This window comes from Equus asinus, chromosome 7 (genome assembly GCF_041296235.1).
Source record: "Equus asinus isolate D_3611 breed Donkey chromosome 7, EquAss-T2T_v2, whole genome shotgun sequence".
Taxonomy (NCBI): domain Eukaryota; kingdom Metazoa; phylum Chordata; class Mammalia; order Perissodactyla; family Equidae; genus Equus; species Equus asinus.
Genome location: NC_091796.1, coordinates 70,886,417 through 70,904,388, shown reverse-complemented (window position 1 = coordinate 70,904,388; position 17,972 = coordinate 70,886,417). Strand labels below are relative to the sequence as shown.

General features: G+C 35.5%; 1 protein-coding gene across 1 annotated transcript in view; it reads right to left on the bottom strand.

Moving 5' to 3' along the window:
* Positions 1-16,049, bottom strand: part of MNAT1 (MNAT1 component of CDK activating kinase) — a 222,433-nt gene extending 206,384 nt beyond the window's left edge. Inside the window, exon 1 of the mRNA XM_044773700.2 lies at positions 15,816-16,049. Coding sequence (XP_044629635.1) covers positions 15,816-15,904 — 89 coding nt within the window. The 5' untranslated portion in view covers positions 15,905-16,049. The remainder of the gene's footprint in view (positions 1-15,815) is intronic.
* Between the last annotated feature and the right edge of the window lie 1,923 nt (positions 16,050-17,972).

Sequence of the window (17,972 nt, the reverse complement as noted above, 5' to 3'; positions counted from 1 at the left end):
AAGTTGACAGACTTATCCTAAAATTTAAACAGAAATGCAAAGACCTACAACACCAAAGCAATTTTTAAAATTAAAAACAAAGTTGGAGTTACACTACCTGATTTCAAGACTCACCACAAAGCTGCAGCAATTCAAACAGTTGGGTTGCATTGACAAAGATATGTAAAAATCAATGCAACACTGGGGTTCAGATACGGATCCACACTTCTTCAGTCAGCAGATCTGACAAAAATGCTAAGGTAATCCAATGAAAATGAAAAAAGGAAAGGCATTTCAACAAATGGTGCTAGACTAATTAGATATCCTTGTAAGAAAAAAAAAAAGTCTTACCTCACACCATACACAAAAGTTAACTCAAAATATTAAAAGTTAAACATACATCTATCACATAATTCAGCCAGGCCACTCTTAGGTAGTTATCCAAGAGAAACAAAAACATATGTTTACACAAAGACTTTTACATGAAAGTTTATAGCAGCTCTTTTGTAATACTAACAACTGGAAACAAGCCAACAGTCCATTAACTGGTTAATGGATAAACAAACTAGCATATCTATTACAACGAAATAGTACTCAGTAATAAAGAGGAATGAACCACTGATACACACAACATGGATGAATCTCAAAATAAGTAAGTTGAGTGAAAGAAACTAGGCAAAAAAAGAATACAGACTATATGATTCTATGTAAAATTATAGCAAAAGTAAATTACTTTATGATAAGAACAAACACATCAGTTGTTGCCTGGGGATGAGAGCAGAGGGAAGAACAGATCACAAAAGGCATAAAGAATTTTTGGGAGTGATAGACATATTTGTTATCTTAATTATGGTGATGGTTTCATGGGTGTATAAATATGTTAAAACTTATTACATTACACACTTCAAATATGTGTGGTTTAGTGAATGTCAATTCTACCCCAATAAAGTTGAAAAAAGCAAAACAAATAAAAAGAAAAAAATGTGGTACCATCTACCAAAATTTTAAATGCAACACTCTGCTGTTAGAAATTTATCCCACAGATATACTTCCACATACACAAAGAAAAGGATGTGCCTGAAAAATTATAATATTAAACATCTGGAAACAAGCAAAACTTCCATTAATATATGATAGGCTAGATAAATTAATGCATTTTCAAAAGATACAATACTCTGCAACCACTAAAAGAAAATGCATACATCTCTATGTTCAAAATGGGAAGTTATCCAAGATAAATGATAAATGAATGAACTAAGTTGCAGAGAAATTCATATAGCCTAATCCCATTTATGTTTAATTTTTTAAAAAGGACATGCATATGCATAGAAATTGCTAGTTGTAATTACATCTGGCAGACCAGTACCCTTAATGCACATAAAATTCTCTATTATTGCAAATATTTTATAATTTTTCATAAAGAAACACTACATAACAGTTAAGATTGACACCACCACTCTTAGTAATAATAATAGTAAGTGCCCAATAGACGTGAGCTGCTATGTGCCAGGCATAGTATGCCAAGCACTTTGTACAAACTGCCATTTATTTAATCTTCACAACAAACCTGTAAAGTAGGTAGATTTAGAGATTTTACAGATTTAGGAAGCTGGAAGTCACAAAAGTCTTTGTTGAAGGTCACACAACTAGTAGTGGTAGCACACGGATTTAACCTAAGTTTCTTTGATTCCAAAGTTGATGCTTTTAACCACTGCACCAAAATGTCTCTCTGTAAGAATACCTAGAAACCAAAAACCATAAATGAATACAGCAATTGGGAAGACACTGTTAGTAAAGCAAATATAATCAAAAAGCACAGGTTTAATTTATGGTTCTACCTTTTGACAAGCAAAAGAAAACCTTGGTATTTACATATGTATGTAATTGCCTCTCTGAAGTATTTTATTAATCAATTCACTTTAGTCACATGTTTTCAGTAATTTCTAGTTTGTTACATTCTAACTTCTATATATAATATTTTAGTTTCTATTCTAATTCCAAATAATATAAACCCAAAATACATAAAACAAACAGGAGACAGAAATAATGTATTTCCCAAGGGGGAGTTACAAGCACTAAACTTACACTAACTATTTTATTATTATTGACACCATTCCTACTGTAAATTGTATGTTTTTGCATTTAGTTGCAGCACATTACACAGATTGCTTTTTGCAATTAACCTCCAAAAGGAATTAAACATTAATGAGTGTGCCAGATACAATTATGAGAAATAAGACATTCATAATCTGAATAATACAGAAAGAAACATCTATTGCAACATATTACATTTTAGACCTTAGAAATATAAATTACCTTAAAAGTAAGAATTTTTTATCTTTAAATTTTGCTTATCAACCTCAGCCTTCTACAGAAACTCACTCCCTCTGCTATCAATTGATTGGGCATACAGAAAAGATGGATAAAGAATTTTAATCTGCTAACACCTTACTTTACTAAATTTTAAGTATCAATTACATATTCATTTGACTGACAATATTAGCATTTTTAGAAAATAAAGTAATATGTAGCTCAGTAAATTCCTGTTGCATAAAAAAGATTATATAAAACTGATTTCTGTCTAACTGTTCATTTGTGTGCACACACAAGAATCAGAAGGTACAAATTAAAATAAATGCTCTGTAAAAGTACTATGTCCAACTTTTTCTGTTGCGACTTTTTTAATATCATTTTTTCAATAAAAATAACAATATAGACATCTTAAAAGTATTTTAAAATAAAACTAAAAATAAATATAAAGATTAAAGATTATATTCCTAAAGCCAAAGAATATAGAAATAGACCCTTAAATGGCCCTCATGTACGTTGTGGTAGATCTCAAAAATAAACATCTGCTATGTCATACTACACAATTCTATTACTTTCTCAAGTTTTTTCCCCCATATTTTCTACTGCAACTCCACAGATCAGTAGCAAGAAAAAGATCAAATAAAACATGTTTTGGTGACATTATCAGAAAAAGCACTAAAAACTGATGCTCTGTTTAAAGACAAGTTACTTATAGCCAGAAAGTAAACACTGTAGAATTATTTATGAGGGAATTATATTTAACATTGGTAAATTTCAAGACATTCATATTTTAATGGAATGAATTCCTTGTAAGTAAATCAGAGTTAGTGCTAGATGCAGTTTGCTTCAGTTACCTGAAATGAGAATAGCAGGCTCATTAAATATACATAAACCAGTGATGCAGAGGCGCTGCACCATATTGATGGAGCCCTCATTAATTTTCAATGATATAGCCACTATCATATTTGTGTTCTAAAAAAAATTAAGTGAGGTATACAACCATTTCTCTTCATCTCAAAATTCTGTTTTTTACATATTCTAACTTAGTAAATGAAAGGAAACGTAATACTCCAAAACATTTTAAATAAGTCCATTAAATTTTACATTTTCTTGGGTTTTTTTAATAGGGAATACAGATATTCCTTTGTACGTGTACATAATAAAATGTTTTTTGATACACAATATCAAAAAGTAAAATATGCACAACAAAAATACTATAAGTTATCCTTATGAAGTGGTTGATATAATCTTTTTAGACGCTTGAATATAACAAGTCTAAATTATGGATTTTTCAGAGATATTGTACGATCTTTTGTTCTCCAAAGAAACTAAATAATAATGGGGAAAAAAGGAAGTAAAATTTGCATCTGATAAAAAAAAACTTATCCTCCAAATCATTTCATCACACAAACAATACATTTAGGCTTCTCAATTTGCATATGATTTTACTTCAAAAAACAAATGCTATGACATTGCTTATATATTATCAATCAAAGAAAAAGATATAGTGAAACACAGGATTAGTGGAAAAATCATTATTGAATGTTTAAAGTTTTTTTTTTAATTTTAAGCTAGCATCCTGGAAACTAAAATATAAAGAGAAAATTGTTCTGAGCATATCAAATTGAATTTGATAAAATTGTAATATTTTCATTTTTTACATAAAATGGGTTTGATTTGCAATCGGGGTACATTACATTAATAAAAATTTTATTTAGCAAAAAATGTGATCAAAATTTAACTGAGTAATTCTTAACTGGGATTTTCACAGAAAGAAGAAAATTAAGCTGGCCAGGTGGGCAATGCAACCATATAACCTTTCTTAAGCTTCAGTTTCCCCATCTGCTAAAAAAAGGGGGACAGGTGTAGAATAAAACTAAAAGGATGATTGCTAAGCTCCTTCCAATTTTAAATTAACTGAGTCAGCCAACTTCCTCTCAATTCTTTTGACAAAACAAATAGCACTCTGTAGCATGTACTGTTGCACAGGCTCCCATCCTCAGCCTGAGAGCCAAATCAGACATCACATTCCACTTTCCTAAGGGACTCATATTTACATCTATCCTTTTCAGTGGCTGCTCCACAAAAACATTTAAGCATTTGGAAGCACCTAAACATTTTTGTTTTCTTGATACTAATCTTGCAAAAATTCATAAGTTTAGGATATACCCAACAAGGCCGTTTTTCTAAATCAGCAGGTTTAGGTTTCAGGATTTTGGATCTCCATTTCTTTAATAGCACTTTCTTAACAAACAGTTTGTTCAACAAATAGCATAAAGCCTACTTTCACACCTGAACTACAAAGAATATTTTTATAACTCCAAAATTCTCTTTTCTTCCTTGTAAAGAAGAGAGAAAAACTAATTTCCTTTGAATGACTCGAAAGAAGAGCTGAAACACTAAAACTAACAGAGGCAGTAACCATGTCTGCCACATCCACTGTTGTATACCCAGCAGCGTTTTCCAAAACTGCTTGAGCACAAGACTCTCCAAATAGCTAGCATAAAATACAGGTCCCTCCCTGAAAAGATCAATGGTAGAGCCCAGAAGCATGTATTTCAAGTAGGCACCCAAGATGATTCTTAGGATGAGGCGAGTTTGCAAATCAGTAGCCTGGGTAATTTATGGAGTGCACAAAAAAGGACCACAAACTTGTATTCCTTAGTAAACACCAACAGCTAATAAATTACTGTTGAGTCTTATTTTTTCCTTTGAAAATAGGCTTAACACATTTGAAACTTGAAGAAAACCATTAAAATCTCTAGGTTAAATTTTCATTCATTTATTCTCATTCTATTTACTGTCTCACGGAGTAGATGCTAAATAAACAGTAAATTGCCAAAAAAAGATACCTGAAACTTAACCTAAAAACTGTATTTCTTTGCACTCAGAATACTGAAAATAACTCCTTATAATTGACTACAGAGTAAATTTACTCTTAAATTTACCTGAATTCTTAAGCTTACTTGAACTGTGACTCATCGAATTCTCACAGTAACCCTGTGAGGTATATGCTACTGGTACATACACTGTACAGATGAGGAAATAAAGGTTTAAAGAAAATAACTAATTTTCCCCTAAATCACACAGCTAAGAATAAGCAGTAACCCTAGGATTCGAACTCAGGCAGACTATCATTACATATTTGTCAGACACAACATTTATGCCCACAGCAGAAAAAAGGCAATGAGAGAATAAATTAATTCTGTCTCTGTTGATACTTATATCCCAAAAGGAAACTAATGTGCTACTGTTTCAGGTTTCTGCAGAATAAAATAATTTGCATTTTAACAAATAAGTCTGAACATCTAATAGCTTCATGTTATCTGTTTGAATCTTGGAACACAAATTTGATAATATAACTTCCAGGGAAAGAGATCCTAAACGGTGTCCATCCATGAAGCCAAAGTTCCTATGAAACCTTCTGATACCTATAGGCAAAACCTCACAAAAGGGTTCCTGCAAGACAGGGGGGGAAAAATATATATATATATATATATTTTTTAATATTTATTTATTTATTTATTTAAAACTAGTCAGTAGATAAAAAGAATCTTAAAAAAGGATTCCCAGCGTAGAAGAAAAGAGAAGAGCTCCATGGGGATAGGGCTATGTATACACATACAAAGAGAAACATTACAAATAACATAATGATTAGATATTTAGTAACCACAGTTTTAAAGAATGATAACATTAAGTTACACTCGATAAAAAAAGGAACTAAAATGATTATTGTAGCACACGCTGCATCTCAAAAACTAAAGTGCACTAATAGTAGTTATTTCTGGTCAAACCAAAAAATATGTATTATAGCCATAAAATAACCAATTCACAGTGAAGTATTCATATTCTGTAAACAGAGCGATCAGCACTCTCCCACATATTGGAAAAGAACAATTACAGCTAACAAAAATAACCAAAATTTTAACATCTTATGAAAAAACTTTATTGATAGCATAAGATCAAAGAAAGACTAAAGCTACTGCCTACAATTATTTTCTAATTAGCCATTAATTAAACTACCCAAATTTTAAGAGATTGAAGGGGGCTAAAAATTGTCTATTCTAAACAAATGAACAAATCAAAGTTAAATGGCTGGCCTAAAACTGGCCAGTCTATGGCAAAACTAGAACCTAGATTTTCTAACTTGTGATTCCACGTTCTTTCTATTTCTCAATGGATTTTGATTATTAAAATACATGAGACACCAATTCTTATAAATATAGGGAAAGCAAAAACCAGCTCTGTCAGGAGAATAATCTTGAAATCTTCATTGTACTTACCATTCAGAAGGTAAGAGATTAATTCTCTAGAGCTATTCCACAGTACTGTATACTAATCAACTTCAGAACACTCACTCCATTAGGAAAAAAAAAAAATGCTTAAAGTATTAGGGAAGAAGTCAAAGTGGTAAAAAAACAAAATCAGAAACTACAAAAGAAATGTTAAAGGGGCACAAGCAATTGCCAATTTTGAGGTAAAGAATATAAACCTGCACACATAGAACTGAGACTACAAGGAGTAAATGCCTCAATAAGGCCAGCTTTTCCTAACAAACATGATGGAGTTACTGATGCCAGGCTAGCATTCCCACCATGAGCAACCATAACACAAATAAAATGTATGAGACAATTGTTTACAGGCATTAGACAACAGGCAATAGAAAGACTATAATTCCATAGAGGGGGGAATCTCACAAAGTGAGGCCTACAATCACCTCAGCCTTCTACCTGGGGACAATTTCCATGACCATGGGCCAGCAAGCAAGAGTTTAAGAACAGCTCAGTGGTTGTGCTACGCTGAACAGGCAGAGATCAGAGTTCAGTGCAACTGGTATTTTTGAAATCTGCAAGTCAGAGGGTCCAGAAGTCTGTGTGGAGAGCAACATAAGTCCCTGGCCAAGGAACAGCCTGCACAGGTGCAGATAAAAACCAATCAAGACCTAAAAGATAGTGGCTGAGAGAGGAATAGAGAGAAGTTAAAGAGTGCTGGGCATACTTTGGAGTTCCCTCCCAGCCAGAGTAGAGAAACCACCTTGTTAATACCTTATTAATACCTCAGACATCCAGCTGAGATACCAAAAAGATCTCAATTAAGAGTAAGGACCAAATCCTAGAATAAGACTTATTCTGGATCCACCCCAACAAAGCCTAAAATCAAGCCCCAACAAGTTTTGCACAGGATTAAAAGGTTGGAGGTTGAGTTGCACTAAAGTAAGGAAACACATCAGGCTCTCCACAGATCCATCCCAGCAAAGATTAAAACCAAGCCTACAAAGTTCAAGGTGATCAGCCAGTAATTGAACTACCTACAAGAACAAAAAACAAAACAGAACAAAGAACCACTCTTCACAGAAAGCTAACAAAATCCAGTAGCTCTAAAATGTACCTCCACATGATCCAGTGTACAAATGAAAAACGTACTAAACATGGAAACAAAAAAGAAAGAAAGAAAAACGTGACCAATAGTCAAAAAAAGAGCATTTAAAAGAAACCATCCCTGACACAGTCAAGATGTTGGATCTAGCATACAGAAACTTGAAGATCAGCTATGACAGTCATATGCCGCATAGTAACGTTTTGGTCAACGACTGACTGCATATATGACAGTGGCCCCATAAGATTGGTAGCATATAGCCTAGGTGTGCAGTAGGTTATACCATCCAGGCTTGTGTAAGTACACTCTATGACATTTGCACAATGACAAAATTGCCTAATGACGCATTTCTCAGAACAAATCCCATAGTTAAGTGACACATGACTATACAAACGTTTTTAAACAATTAACACAAAATACGTTCAAAGAATTAAAGGAAAACACATTAAAAGAACTAAAGGCAAATAAGGAAATCCAGTCAGAGATGTGAAAACGAAAAAAAGAACAAGATGAAAACTCTAGAACAAGAAGTACAATAACAAGTGAAAAATCCACCAAATGGGCTTAACAAAATATTGGAAATGGAAGATAGGGAGTCAGTGAACTTGAAAATAGATCAATAGAAAGTATCTAATCTGAAGAACACAGAGAAAAACAGAATGAAAAAAAATGAATAGTACCTCACGAACTTATAGAACACTATCTAAGAGCCTAAAGTACATATAATTGGAGTTCCAAAATGAGAAGAGTAAAAATAGCGCAGAAAGAATCACAGAAATTTTCCAAATATGATGAGAAACATTGACTTAGAGATCCAAGCTCACCAAACCTCAACTAGGATGAATATAAAGAAGACCACACCTAGATTTTATCATACTCAAACTGCTAGAAACCAAAGATAAAGAGAAAATCTTGAAAGCAGTCCCAAAATATTTTTATATAAAGGGGACCAAAGATATGAGTAACAGGGGCCAGCCCCATGGAGTAGTGGTTAAAGTTCGGCACACTAGGCTTCAGCAGCCCAGGTTTGTGGGTTCGGATCTCGGGCATGGACCTACATCACTCATCAACCATGCTGTGGTGACCACCCCCATATAAACTAGAAGAAGACCAACACAGATGTTAGCTCAGGGCTAATCTTCTTCAAGCAAAAAAAAGAGGAAGATTGGCAACAGATGTTAGCTCAGGGTTAATCTTCCTCAGCAAAAAAAAAAAAAAAGAGAGAGGGAGAGAGATGAGTAAGAATTAACTTCCCATCACAAACAATGGAGACCAGAAAACAATGAAATAATATCTTTCAAGTGGTGAAATGCCAACCTATAATTTCATATTCAGCAAAAATATCCTTCAAACAGTAGCTTGAAACAAAAACACTTTCAGATAAAATCTGCAAGAATTCTTCACCAACAGAACTGCACTACAAGAAATGCTAAGAATGCCCTTCAGGGAGAAGAAAATCAATACAATTGTAAAATCAGATCCAAAGGAAGGAAGAAGGACACCACACATGATAAATAAGTAGGTGAATATACAAGACTACACTTCACCACTTTACATCCACTAGGATGGCTATAATCAAAAAGACAGATAATAACAAGTGTTAGCAAAAGATGTAGAGAAACTGGAACCCTCATACGCTGATGGTGGGAATGTAAAATGGTGCAGCCACTTTGGAAAAAAACCTTACTGTTCCTCAAATGGTTCCTCAAATGGTTAAATATAGAGTTACCATATGATCCAACAACTATACTCCTAAGCACATACCCAAAAGAAACAAAATAATTTGTCCACACAAAAACTTGTACATAAATGTTCATAGCAGCATTATTCATAATAGCCAAAAAGTGGAAACAACCTAAATGTCCATCAACTAATGAATGGATAAATAAAATGTGGTATATCCAGACAATGGAATACTATTCAGCAACAAAAAGAACTGAAGTCATGATACGTGCTACAACACGGATGATACTTGAAAACATTATACTAAGTAAAAGCAAATCACAGAGGACCATATATTGTATGATTTCACTTATACGAAATGTCCAGAATAAGCAAACCATCAAGACAGAAAGTAGATTAGTGGTTGCCCAGGGGAATGGGGGGAGGTGGGGGTGGCTAAGGGGTGAGGTGTTTCTTTGTGGAGTAACAAAAACATTCTAAAATTTATTGTGGTGATGCATGCATATCTGAGAATATACTAAAAGTCACTGAACTCTACACTTTAAATGAGTGAATTTTACAGTATGTGAATTATGGTGTTTTTTTAAAAAGACTACTTTCTACATTTCCTTAAAGACAATTGACTGTTTAATGCAAAAATAACAATAGTGAATCATATACAGAAGTAAAAGACATTATTAGCATAAAGGATGAGCGGGGTGAGTAAATGGAATTATATTGTTTACATTTATGAGGTATTGAAATAAGAAGTGAAAAATGGGGAGTATCAAATAGAGTGATAAAGATGCACATTTTAATACCTAGAGAAACCACTAAAAAATAATAAAATAACAATAAAGAGCTACTGCTAATAGGCCAATACTTTAAAATATCCAATTAGTCCAAAATAAAGCAAGAAAGGGAGAACAAAAAACAAAAGGGACAAATGGAAAACAAATATTTAAACACAATGACATTAACAACTACATTTAAAATTTAAAGTGATTAGGGGCTGGCCCAGTGGCATAATGGTTAAGTTCACACACTCCACTTCAGCAGCCCAGGGTTCACTGGTTTGGATCCCAGGCATGGACCTACTTACCACTCATCAAGCCATGCTGTGGCAGGCATCCAACATATAAAATAGAGGAAGATGGGCATAGATGTTATCTCAGGGCCAATCTTCCTTAGCAAAAAGAGGATTGGCAGCGGATGTTAGCTCAGGGCTAATCTTCCTCAAAAGAATAAATAAATAAATAATAAAGGGATTAACGCACCAATTAAAAAGTAGAGATTGTTGGACCAGATAACAAAGCAAGACCCAACTATGTACTGTCTACAAGATATAAAACACACATTGGCTGCAAACAAAAAGATGGAAAAAGATATACCATCAAACAGCAAGCATAAGAAAGCTGACATGACTATATCAACATCAGACAAAAACTTCAGGACAAAAACTATTACAAGAGACAAAAAGGGACATTTCATAATGGCAAAAGAAGAAATTCATCACTAAAGCATAGCAATTCTAAGCATCTATGTAACTAACAAGAGAGCTTCAAAATACATGAAGCACGACAGAACTAAAAGGAGAAACTCACAAATCCACAATCTAGTTGGAGCAATTGATAAAATAAATTAGTAAGGATACAGAAGATCTGAGTAACACTATCAACGAAGTTGACCTGATTGACATTTATAATACACTACACCCAACAGCCACAGAATACGCCTTCTTTTCAAATGTACATTGACTGCTCACCAAGATAGACCATATGCTGGACCATAAATAAGTTTTCAGAAAACTTCAAAAGATTGAAATTTAATAGAGTATGTTCTCTTACCACTCAGAATAAAATTAGAAATTAACAATATATCTAGAAAGTTCCTTTTTTCTACTTCTACCCAGAATGAGTGTCTTTTCCTAATTTTTCTGCCCAGAGGAGGTATTGTTTCCTAATTTGCACAAAAGTACTCTATGAGCCCAGCATATTAGTTAAAACAAATTAATTAATACCACTTATGAATTATTCTTTCCAACAGTAAACTGAAACTTAATCTGATAAAGCTTCTAAATATAACAAATGATTTAGAGAAAATACAGAGGAACTTATTAAATAATACCAGAAAGATGCAATCAGCAAAATTCAGATTGGTACTTCTTCAGGACAAACTACCCAGTAGTACCAGTAAATAAGAGACAGAGAGGGCTGGCCTGGTGGCGCAGAGGTTAAGTGCACACATTCTGCTTCGGTGCCCGGGGTTGGCAAGTTTGGATCCCGGGGGTGGACATGGCACTGCTTGGCAAGCCATGCTGTGGTAGGCGTCCCACACATAAAGTAGAGGAAGATGGGCACGGATGTTAGCTCAGGGCCAGCCTTCCTCAGCAAAAAGAGGAGGATTGGCAGCAGATGTTAGCTCAGGGCTCATCTTCCTCAAAAAAAAAAAGAGAGAGACAAAGAGGGACAGAGAAAAAAGGAAGAAAGAGACTGAAAGAGAAAGATCTTAAGTAAACCTGGCAAAATATTGACTTTTCTATATCAGGACATATTTTTGTTTATTCTACTACTTTGTGTCTTACGTGTCTTTAAAATGAAAAAAGTAGATTTAGTAAAATCAAATACATGTAAAGTTTCCAGAGACAAGTTTTGTCAAGAATGGTTGAGGCAGAAATTAAATTATTAAAGACTGTACTTAAATGAGAATTAGATATAACTGACTCCATCTAATTCAATATTCCTTCAGTATTCTATGAAAGAATTCTATGAAAGGCACATTTCTTAAAATATACGGGCTTGATAAACAAAGAAAAAATTACTTTTTTTGTAATTAAGACAAAGTTCATTCTTGAATTATTTAAAAACAAAACATGGAATCCAATCTTCTTTGAAGTGCATGCAATCAATTCATTTAAGTGTTTGCTGGACTGAAGTGACAGATAAGGGAATATGCTTCCTCAGCTGCTAGCAGTCAAGGAAAAAAAGTATTTTCATAATGTTTCCCCTCTTTTCTCCTTTCTGCTCCTGTATTTTCTCCCATAAATAGTACTCCAATCATTCCTTTTCTATAATCTATACTTCCTATCTTTTGTGAAGCACTACTCCTACTTACTCTAGGCAAGAAAGGCTTTTTTCTTTTTTTGCTGAGGAAGACTGGCCCTGAGCTAACATCTGCACCCATCTTCCTCTATTTTATATGTGGAATGCCTGCCACAGGATGGCTTGATAAGCGGTGCGTAGTTCCACACCTGGGATCCGAACCTGAGAACCCCAGGCCAATGAAGCGGAGCATGCCAACTTAACTGCTGCACCACCAGGCCAGCCCAAGAAAGGGATTTCTGGCCTCCTGAAATGCCTTTGCTACTTGAAAATATGAACAAAAAATCAAGTGAGTAAAATCGTGAGCAGCCAGCATCAAGACGGCCCTGTGACCCCTGCCTCATGGTATTCACACTCTTGAGTGTAAATACCCTCCCAGGCTGAAACAGGGTTGTTTCAGAGTTAACAAATAAAATATAGAAGTGACAGTAATGTCACTTTCATAGTTAGATTATAAGAGGTCCTTCAGCTTCTGGTTCTCCCTCTCATCACTAACTCTGGGAAAAGTCACGTCGTCAGTAGCCCTATGGAGGGTCTACCAGGAGGAACTGAAGCATCCTACCAAGAGCCACATGAATGACCTTGGAAATAGATACTCCAGTCCCAGACAATGGCTTCAGGGAACCTCACGAGAGACCACGAGCTAGAATCACTCAGCTAAGCCACTCTCAGATTCCTGACCCTCAGAAGCTATGTAAGATGTTTCCTGTTTTAAGCCACTAAGTCTGGGATACACAGTAATAGATAACGAGTACAAATAGTAATGCTAAATAATAATATCTCTTCCTCTTGGACTAACAGGTGTATTATAAAAATGCCCAAGTTCAATCCCATGAAATTCATGCTGTACAAACTCCACATACTATCAAATCAGAAGCATTTCATACAAAAATCCATAGTATTTATTACCTATCAGATAGCAAGATTAAAAAAGTAATAATGCCCAATATCAGCAAAGATGTGTGGCAATAAGAATTCCCATACATAGTTGTTGGGAGCATAATCAATACAATCTTTTTTGAGACAAATTGGGCAATATTTATCAAAATTTCAAAGTCACTTATAAGGCCTCTCCTAGGCATTTACCCTATGGTTTGCCTGTTACATCTTATGATATACCTGCATAAGTGCTCAAAGAGACAGACAGACAGATACACAGGTAGATAGATGGATGGATGGTTACTATATTGAAAATCTGGAAATCTAAATATTCATCAAAAAATTTTGGTTACATCAATTATAACTGAAGAGTGGACTACCCTCCAACTGTTAAAAATAAAGAGGAAGACGTATACATACTGATTCAGAAAAGATACCCAAGATACACACAATGAAAAGAGGATGCATTTATAATCCGATTTCCATGAGAGAACATGATAACGAGTTCATATTAAGAAAATTACAATAGAGTCACCATAATTAAAGCTCTATTTTCACATCTTATGGTCTCTTGAAGTCACTTAAAGATAATCATTATTGTGCAAGTCTTATAGCAAGCCAAATAAATCCTGTCTTAATCTCATTTTTGCTTAGCACCCATACCATCCACAAATAATGATAATATGATAGCTAATATATACTGAACAAATACTGTGACAAAAACTCTACTAAACAACTCCAAATATTTTACAGACTGCATTTACTCCTCAAACACTGTAACACAGAGCACTGCTACCTCTACTGCACAGATAAGAAAGACGCGGCACAAGCAGTTAGTCATTTGCCCAAAGCTACAGAGCCTAAAAGTGTAAAGAATTCAAAACCAGAAATGTGTTCTCTTAGCCAATACCCTATAGTTTATTATCCGTTTTCTTCATATTTCAAGTCAAAAAAGGACTATAAAATGTTGTCTATATCTAACAGGTTAGCAAATAAACCAAAATAAATGCAATACCAGAATGATTTAAACAATTCTTAACTCTTATGAGAAAACAAAAAGGACTGAAGATACAACAAAAGCAATTTCTATTTAAAAATAAGTATTTTATAATTGCCTAATAAAAATACCATTTATTCTACTGAAATCATATAATCTTCCCTGACTGGCTAATTTCTACTAGGCAGAAATTTCTAGTAATCTCTTCCAGTAAATTACATCTAATATCCTTCCAAAAAAGCAAATTTCCTTTCCTTGAGCACCAACTGTAACAAACCTGATACAGGAAAATGAAGAGAAAGTGAACAAAATCTCTCTAAAAACCTAAGAGTCTATATACAATGTTTGGCTCACTTCCCTTTTCCATGTATTCTACTTGATTACTTTTACCTTATTCCTAATCTTAAACCATTCAATCACAGCTCTACTGTATTTCCTTTGCTGGATAAAGCAAGGAAAAATAAAGTAAGTTAAATAAATTCCATTATAATCATTATAACTACAACTAATCATAAAATTTACGCTTTTCCAAAGACCTTTTCTACCATACTGTAGATCATCCATCATTTTGTCTAAGAAACCCCAGAGAAACTACAGGAATATAATACATGCTCACCACAACATAGCACCTTACATCCAAAGTGCTGTATAGAACCACCCTCAGTGAACCACATCTGACCATAAAAATGTGGCAAGAAAAACTAGGACCAATTTCTGCACTTATTCTTCAAAATACACAAACTCAACTGCCCTCTTTCCCCTCCCCCCCCCAAAATGGACGTTCTCGACTCAGACATCCTGTGTTCCAATTCTAGCAGGGCCCACTTAGCGACTACGCAGTCTCGGTTTCCTTCCCTGTGAAATGGGAATGATACTAGGTCCTACTTCCTGGGACCGTTGTGAGAATGAAGAGAGAGAATTCATGGTAAGTCCCTTAGAACAGTGCCTGGCACATAATGTGCTCTCGATAAATGCCAGCCATTATTATATCTCCAAAATTAACTGCCTAGAGTCTGGATTTCTCCCTTTTAGTGATGAGAATCTAACCAAACTCAATCAGAACAAGTGAGCATATAGATGGCGTTTTCAAATTAATTCATACAATAAACAGCAGCAGTATATACTCGAGTAATTTGTTTTCATAGCACTTCTCGTTCTTTTTAATAAAAATATTTCGCGTGAAATTAAACACTCCGATCCCCCACGCTTTTAACCAGCGACACGTCTGGACCCCAGCTGACAAGACAGCCAGGAAAGACAGCCGAGATTTTCATCAGCTACGGAGGAGGAAACCTGACAAACTGCTGGGTACCACATCTGGGAACCAGGAGTCCGAAGCAGGCCAGAGCGGCCACAGTCCGTTTACAGAAACAACCTTACCCTGTCCCATTTTCCTCCCCAGTGTCGAAACCAACGACGCGCTTTTCTGCCCCGGGCCGAGGCCAAGTATGTCCCGGCCCTCTCCTCCACCCTGCGCGTCTCACCCCCATGAACCCAGCCTCCCGACTCACAGAGTGTGTCCGCACACATTCACCATCAGCTTCAAGGAGGGGTTCCGGTATTTGGTGGTCTTACACCGGGGGCAGCCCTGATCGTCCATGGCGCCTTCTCTCTGTCCTAGGAACTCTCTCTGAGGCTGGCTGCAGCCGCAGCAGCAACCGCAGCCACTCCAAGCCCTCTCAGAACCGACGCCAAGCAAGTTCCTACCAACAGGCACTTGGCTGGGCCGGTCCCTTTGTGAATGAGCACCGGCCGGGGGACGAGGCGCTGCAGCACAAACGTTCCGGCAGCGAGTTTTCCGGTCTCGCCGCTGGGACTCAGTTTTAGCTTCTGTAGGCGGGCGCTATACGTTGGATTTCGGGGGAGGGCTTTTACAAAGGGAAACTGTACACAAAGCCTCAACTCTAGGCTCCTAGCTGTACTTTTCAAGTAACTGTGTCACAATTAGGAACATAGATTCCATCTTGTTCTGTCTGGAAACATTCCCATGGTTTCAAACATTTACGGCCTTTGTACATATTCGATAATTCAGACTAGTATTTTCTTTTGAACACTTTGATAGCCTGTGCTTTATACTTCTCCTTTATAATTGTGCAGTCATGCAAGCACAGAAAACACTATGCATTCGCAGATATAAAGTTTGGAAAAGTTATCTAGAATGAGAGTCTGCAAACAACTCTAAATATTACAGATTCTCACTGAATGTCAGAATATTTTTATAAATAATATCTGGCATCTGCTCGCTTTCTTCAAGACTGTCAAGTGTGCTCAATAGTGTCACCTGGCCCTAATACCTCTTACTACTCCCCATTAAAGACAATATTTATTTCCCCAAATACTGGAGAATCACACAAGAATATACATTTTGTTTCAGCAATTCTAAGATCTGAGAGCCTGAATCTCTTTGGAAATTGTAAGCCACATTCACTACATTTATCAAGGCTGCAAAGTGAAGTCTGTAACCAGCTCTATTAGACAAACTCCCACTGTAAGGGATACATCTTATTCATCTCCATAGCCAGGATTTGTTGATACTTATTGAATAAGTAAATGAAGAATGAATGGATGACCATCAAAGTGGTGTAATGTGAAAATTTTTTATGCCAAGCATTATCTTGTAATCTGACCCAAACTCCATCAGAAGTGGGCATGCAAAGTTCTTCTAATTAAGCCATCCAATGGATACCAGCTGTATACACTCTTAGTAATTTTAAGTTTTTATAGCACTTTTGCTCTTTTCGATAAAAAACATAAAAAAAGAACATTCCAGCTCCCCGCTTTTTTAAACAGTGAACAGTGGGCAACCCACAGTGTGGAAATACAGTTGGGATTTCCATGGGTTACACAGAGGGAACCTGACAAACAGCTGGATACCACATCTGAGAACCAGCAGACCAAAGCAGACTACAACAGTGCACGACCTTATATTAGTATATAGACATCAGGGAGTCACCTAATAAATAATTAATGTCATCTTCTTGATCATAATATTGTTCATTACAGGAGCTAACCAAACGTAAATTTACTAAAACAGGCAACACCAAATGCTGTGATGACCTGGAGACTTACTGAAAGCGACCCTTCCAAACCAGTCCCATGACTCACAGAGAAGCTCTCTAACAATAAAGGCAACTTTTAGGATCTTTATATTTTAACAGAACAAGAAACTTTTGATGAAAGAATGAATGTGGTCAGTGAGAAAATAAAATTTTTAGCCAATACTACATTGAGAAGTCATCCATTAACTTGGCATTATTATTACCACCAGGACACTTTTAAACATGTCTTTGAAAAGGAGACTCCAACCACTTTGTGAAGTGAATTGCTTTGCCCTTCTTCCAAACCTTGAGATCAAGGCAAAGAAAGCACTGAAGATTGTGAAAGGAAACACTGCTACCGGCTTTATCCTTTTCTTAGGTTGGAAACTACTATCAGAGATGCATAGTAACAACAGCTGATTTGGAACTCTATCCGATAAGCCCTGATAGAGCGAGAGGCGGTAGAAAATATCACTTATAGATTTGGCCGCTGGCACCAAGAGAGCTGGATTCAAGTGCTGGCTTCATCATTTACTAGCTACATGACCTCCGGCCTCAGTTTTCCCAACTATACGTTAAGGATAATATTGGTAAAGATTAAATGAGATATTTCATTTAAAGTGCTTAACA